The sequence below is a fragment of the Scomber scombrus genome, chromosome 6 (assembly GCF_963691925.1).
Source record: "Scomber scombrus chromosome 6, fScoSco1.1, whole genome shotgun sequence".
Classification (NCBI taxonomy): Eukaryota; Metazoa; Chordata; class Actinopteri; order Scombriformes; family Scombridae; genus Scomber; species Scomber scombrus.
The window spans coordinates 16,461,117-16,467,962 of record NC_084975.1 but is presented as its reverse complement, the minus strand read 5'-3'; the positions used below and the strand labels follow the sequence as shown (position 1 = coordinate 16,467,962).

General features: G+C 39.8%; 1 protein-coding gene across 1 annotated transcript in view; it reads left to right on the top strand.

The window, feature by feature from the left end:
- Positions 1-2,238: 2,238 nt before the first annotated feature.
- Positions 2,239-6,846, top strand: part of sema3d (sema domain, immunoglobulin domain (Ig), short basic domain, secreted, (semaphorin) 3D) — a 30,836-nt gene continuing 26,228 nt past the window's right edge. Inside the window, exon 1 of the mRNA XM_062421667.1 lies at positions 2,239-2,446. Within this exon, the coding sequence (XP_062277651.1) occupies positions 2,239-2,446 (208 nt within the window). The remainder of the gene's footprint in view (positions 2,447-6,846) is intronic.

The following is a 6,846-nucleotide window of genomic DNA, read 5'->3' as shown; positions in this document are numbered from 1 at the left end:
ATCTTACTCGCTATTTCCTAAGTATCAACTGACTGTCTCTTCCTGCTAAATTGCATGTCAATCCACTGTTGTCATCCTTTTCCCAACAGAACGACAGATTTTAATTTTCCTCTTTCTGCTTTGTTTGGGGGGCCATTCTTCTAGAGGGGTGCTGCACAGGCCTGTACCACTGATAGATGTGGGCACTCAAGTGGAGAAGAGAGATACATTACTTGAACACTGCTCACATGGGTGACATGGTGTCACTGAAGATACTCTGGGGTGCATGAATAGCCACTATCGCTGTTGCTCATAAAAGCTTGCAAAGACTCCACAGATTTACACCGTTTGAGTCCCTCTCTCTCTCTCTTGCCCTCTCTTTCACAGACTTTCTCACTTTCTTTGTTGATTGCCCATCCATCACACACAGCTCTATATCTGTATTTCTAACCCTGAAGGTGTGAAAGTGCCTCAATTTGTCATCTTAAATAAACAGCAGTCTGTTTATCAGCGTCTAATCCTCTCCAGTTTAAAGCTGCAGGGTGCTTGGATTGGTGCCATTCTGCCCTGATTCTCCGTAATGAACTCAAACACGGGATGACAAAACTGGACAGGGAAAATAAATAAGTGAAATGATGTGTGCTGTTACAGCTTGTATCTATCTGCCAACATGCCATTGCAAATTTTATAATGCAATGCAAATCTGTGTGCATGCAGGCTCAGAATGTCAACTTGCATACTTGTCATGGCACTGCACTATAATATTTAACCCAAATGGTGTTTGTGTCTTTCCTCCAACTGGAGGAAACATGTTTCATCTTAGTATTTGAAATATGTGAGTGTCTGTATTACATTAGATCTATTATTTCACAGTACAAGTCGAAAGTTTGTACACACCTTCCCATTTCCTTGAATGAGTAAACATATCTAAACTTTTTGCTGGTATTGTAATTTGACGTAGTTTGTGTTGTCATTAGATGGTTGATGTGTATTATTTTAATGGGGGTGGAAAGAAAGTAAATGAGGGAGATGTAGCAATAAGGTCTGAGTGGGGGGACACAGACATTCTTCTAATGCATTTGTTAATTACTTCATCAATTGTCTGGTTAATTAGTAACTAGATTGCTGCGGAATGAGCAGGAATACAGGTTTAGAAAACGGATGCATGGTAGTAAGCTTGGTGGGGTAATAATACACACAAGATGGTACAAGATGATCCACTAGAACTAGAACTAGAAATGCATTACTAGTGTTGATACATAACTGTGTTGAGTAGCATCTGATTTAGAGTGAATCAGGAACAACTAATTAAGAACGTGGTCCATATAGAGATGCATAGACCACAGAACTAATTATTAGATATTGGTTTGTTACCATAGTATCCAGCTTAGTTATTTAGGAGATACTTCTTGATCGAAGTAACTCTTAGTTCCTGATTTCTTCCTCATTGATCTCCTGGTAACTAATCTGGATTGTATGCACCTTATTTCAAAATGTTGCCAAGGGGAAGAGAAAATCCTTTCTGCAAACTTGTGTTTTTACTTGCATACCCTTCACAAGAGTTGTGATGATCACATTTTCCTATTTTTAAAGGCTGAGGTTCTCCTCTAACCACAAAAACATTCAGTGTCTGTTCCAATTGCCCCATGTTCAATTAGCACACATCACTCAAGTCCTCCTTGCTTATTATTTATAGAAAAGCCAATGAGTGTTCCCATGACTGCTGACTCTTACAGCTCACTTTTCACTCAGTGTGAAAAGGCCTCTTTAATGCACTCTGAAGTTGTAGACAGGACATGGCCCATTTTTTTTTACAGGGCATAAAGGAGGAGCTGACAGGGTCATCAGCCAATGCTAAAACTATTGGCAAGTATCATTTAGGTAAAGAATTAAATGAGTTATCCATGTGAAAAGAAGATGGAGGAGGGTGAGAAACTGAAAGACGCACAGCCCCATTCAAAGATAGTATGTGGCTGTTTTGTTAGCCCAACCTTTGTTTTGAGCAAACAGATTTAAAGGCAACACAAAAGGAAAGCCGGTGACAGCCAACAGCTGATGTAGGATGGTTAAAGAGAGAGGACATGCCTGTAGGGCTCCATGGTAAAATGTGTGTACATATCCTGTGATGTCCTGTGTGCACACTCTCTCATGCACACACTCTTATGATTGCTCCTCCCTAGCTTGACTCTTTACATTGGGCTCCCTCCAGGATTGCAGAAAAGAACAGAGTGAAAACGGACCAAGACCACTCCACACACTATGAAGAAAGAGGGCTCTGCTGATCAGAGTCTGAATGAAGCCAGGGCTCTATACTGCATGCCTGGCAGTAATTATGTCAGCAAAGGGAAGAGGATTAAGGCACTATCCCATCCAGGGGTCCCATTAGTGGGACTGATGTTGTTGGCCATCCTCCCTATTGGAACAAGCATCAAACAAACTCTCCCCAGGGTTAAACTCAGCCACAGAGGTAAGAAATGAAATATTTTTTATTTTTCTGTCAATCTTATTTTTGTTACATATTTACATTTTCTTTGATAGGAAAGGGCAGCCTAAGAGTAAAATAAAGTTTTGGTAAGTAAATTAATAAGCTCATTTTGGCTATTTTATATCATGCCAACTTTCATCATCGGTGCACTTCATCATAGCTCTATATGAGGCATATGACTGTTCACGCACATCTATGATTACCCTTTATTATTTTAATTTGTTTTGTTTTTGTGCTTTCCTCATTTTATATTATTAATGGTTTAGCTGTTCAACATGGACCTTACAATGTCTAGCATTGTCTCTGTGACATTTCTTCTCCAATTGTATTTTTTCTTGTAACTTTGTAAACACAGCTAAGGGCAAAAGTGAAAAGAGAGATTATTACACTTAGTTGCACTGTTAAAGTAAATGGTCTTTAAAACATAACAGTAAAGTGAGAGATTAAAGAGTAACACGCTGACCCACATCATAATTCTGTTTGGATTTAGCACGAGAATGTTCTGTTAATTTTTTTGTAAGATATGAACACAATTACTAATCTTGCCATGTGTAATTCCCTTTCATATTACCCTGAAGTCAAGTTACTGTTTTAGTTTTTAGTTTGTAATAAAATAGAGTGTTATTGCAGAACAGTAACATACAGAACTTATATTTCATGTTGATGCTCCCTGGTACATAGGAGACTGACGCTCAATCTGTTGTGTGTATATTAGCCAGCCGTGGCAATGTTCACTGTGTCCATGCGTTTACTTTTGCGTCCAACTGAGTATGTTTGCTTTGTGCCTCCGGGGTAAAGCTAAATTATTGCTTCCCTTAAAACCTATTCTAAACTCCAGTGCAAACTTTACTTCAAAGTCACCATCCCTCATACTATGTACAGTATCAGCTGCTAGAAACCACACAAATGAACTCCAGTCTTGCTTCATAAAACCAAATCCTAACTGTGACCTAAAAGTAAACTCGCTCTCTGACTTCAACCTCCAAAAAGCTATCTTCTGATCTAAGGCTTCCAAAGCCCGATATGGCTTGAAATAGATTCACGTTTATGTCCTGAGTGTCCAACATAAATACATATAAGTAGCTGCAGGAATAATGATTGCAAGGGACAGTGTTTACTCAGCAGTTAGGCTAGTATTTAACTCTGCAGTTTGCCTCATTTCATGTTTGTTCCAAGGCAATATGACTGCATTTTATTAAGTCCAGATATTTGAGACGACTGTATTTTTTATATTCTCTCAGATAGTGTATCTTGGCTTTGATTCTCATTGTTGACTCATTACTGGATTGTATGCCTATTCATTCAAGAGAATGCCCATCTGGCTATGTTGTGGTTTCCTTTGGATCTCAGAGTGAGGACAGTAGAACAATGTCCATGTTTGGCTCTCTCAGTCAGAATGACTGAAGCAAAGAAGGCTCCATCAAAAGCAAAATCCCCTCCAATCCAGTGCATACATCTTGTCATAATCTCATCACTGCACACACCTCAAAAGCAACACCACCCAGCAGTGATCACTCTTCAAACAGCACATCACATCACCCTCCTCTGAGAGCACAGCTTCAATGAGTGAAGGGTGAAACGATCAAAGTGAAATCATCCCTGATTGAGTGAATACCTCCAAAACAACTGCCTTCAACTGCAAACTCATGAACTTTGCTCTGAAAAACTCATCGTTGTTCACTCCTGATTGTGATATCTTGTGGCATAAGTTCATTTTCATAGTGTAGACAATGTCTTCTTCCTGATCGAAAGTAAAATCATCTGGTCATTATGGAAATATTTTTAATATGCTTCTCACTCAGATTGTTGTTATACATTTGTTCTTAATCTATGATCAAAGGATGAAGGAAGTTACACCAAAAACAGGCCTGTATTATATAAAATGGCATTTCATAGGTCTTAAAGGTATTTTTCTATCTTTTTGTAAAAAGTGTTCATTAGCTAAACACGATTTAGTCAACTTGTCTATTCTTAGTAGCCAAAATTAGCTTTCCCTCCTATCCCACAGCACACAGAACAAAACACATATAAATTATTGTTTGACCCAATGTTTTGCACTAGCTGTGAGGTTACTGTGAAGTGTATTCTGAAACCATGGACAGAACATCCTACACTGCATATTAATGGTAGATCTATGCTGTGATCATGCAACATGAATATAGTGGCCCCATTTCAACTAGCCTGAATGCAGAGCACTATAATCAGTAGTCTACTTCTAATGGATATTGTTCATGCTTAAATAATGTAACTCTTCTTCTAGTGCATATGACAGATTCATATGCAGCATCATTACAGCAATATACTTTTTCCTCTTCATGCTCCATATTCAGCATCATTCTTCAGACAATAGCGAAAAGGCAATGCTGCAGCTGAGCATTGCCTTAGTCATCCTGAGTTAGGTAGTCTACACTTATACAATAGCAGAAATCATAGTATTATAAAGCTTAAGTCTAATTTATAAGTAGGGCCTAACTCTATTGGCTGCAAGCCAGCTTGGTGATGGCTTACTGAAATAAATGTGTGGGTGAAAGTGCCTCAGACCTCCAGCAAAGGAGCTAATCAAGAACTGTTAAGGGTGCTCAGGGCTCTCTTCTCTGGAGAAAGGTGCAGAGCTCTATGCTAAGCAGCATCAGCTTTAGTAGGCTGTTTCAATGGGCTCATAGTGCTGTGTGTTTACAGAACAGATTAGCGATAGCCAAAGGCTAGCAGTCTTAATCTCTCTGCAAGGGTTAGTCTGCTGTGAGCATGATGTGTGTGTAGGGGTGAAAGATATGAGCATGTGGTGGTGCTGTTGTATGTGTGTGTGTTTGTGAGCTTGTGTATAGGAGGAGGTATTAAGCAGGATTGCATGGTGCGGAGGGGTCCTAGAAGTTCAAATATTGAAGTTTGGTAACCTCTCCAATCCTTCACACCAAGAGGGTAATCACAATGTCAATCCTTTCAGAGTGACTCCGACAGGACTCCCCCATATTGAGCCAGTGTTTATTCAAGGCATGTTGCTATACTGGTGCACTGAAAAGAGCCTGGTGATAGAAGAGATTTCCTCAGATCAAGGACACAGCATTGCACTGAGAATGTAGTCAGTGTACAGCTCCTGGAAAACTCCTTAAAATGGACCCTGGGAGTCTGAACATTACCTTTTACCAACATATTTTAACTTTTTTAATTCAGTATATTAACTGTATTGAAGTCATCATCAACAACAACAACCAAAATACATATAATCATCTAATGGGTGAGCAACAGGTATTCCACCTGCTCTCATTATACTGTTCTCATCTAACATGAAACAGCAAGCTAAACTTGTTCCTTCAAAACGTTTTCCTCCAATGAACAGGCGATGTGTTGTACTTGGCAGGTACTTTTAATGAAGAAAAGGTAAAACTGAAATAACAAACACATAACAAAATGCAGGTAAATAAATACATTCAGCACAAAACAAATAATAATATTGTCCCTAAATTAGGTCTTAAGTTATTAAATTAAATATACTCACTGGCGATACCCCATGAACGAACAGAAGATGGATGGATAGAGATGGCATTAACTACTACATGTGCTTCTTCAAAATGGCCACAACTACAGCACAACAGGAAAAACCCTCACTCACAGGAAATCAGAAATACAAAATAAAACACACACCTTCAAAATAAAGGAATTCTGAATTTAACAGTATTGGGTAATTTTCTTAATTACACCACACTCCCCGCCTGGCATCTGTAGGGTGCCACAAATACTTTAACCTAAACAACCTCTGACTCCAAGAGTAGAACGACCTCAGAGACCGGTCTCAGGTAAGTCCTTGGGGGTTGGTGGGAGGCCACCTTTACTTCCACTTTCCTAACATGCCCATCATTACTCTGAAAGGCCTTTGCTATTACTCCCATTATCCATAGGCCACTTCCGCGCACAGCGCCTTTGGTGAAGTGCCTTCCCTGGTGTTTGACCTGTTCGTGGTGATGGCGAATAAGTAACAAAGCAAGATGATGTTTGCCAGGGATAAGGATGGGATGAGTCTGATTTACAGGTAGGTTTGAATGGATGATGCGTCCTCCTACACGTAGCAGACCCTCTTTGTCCCTCACAGGATGCAACTTCTTTAGAGGACTACTCCCAGGTAAGTCTTGTTTCCCTTCCAAGCATATCATCTCTTCTGCATAGACCTCGCGTTGCACACTTTTTATGATGACGTGTTCCGCCTTGATTAACTCAGCACTTGTAATGCCTTTCTTGCAGTAGTGCCATCCAACACATTCTGCGTAATGTGCTGGTTTGTGGAGGCTTTGTGCCACATGTAACAGTCGAGCTACAGCTCTTGTCAGTCGACTCCCTGACGAAAAGCGTTCAAAACGCTTAGTGTTCAGTTGTTCTCCTGAGACCTT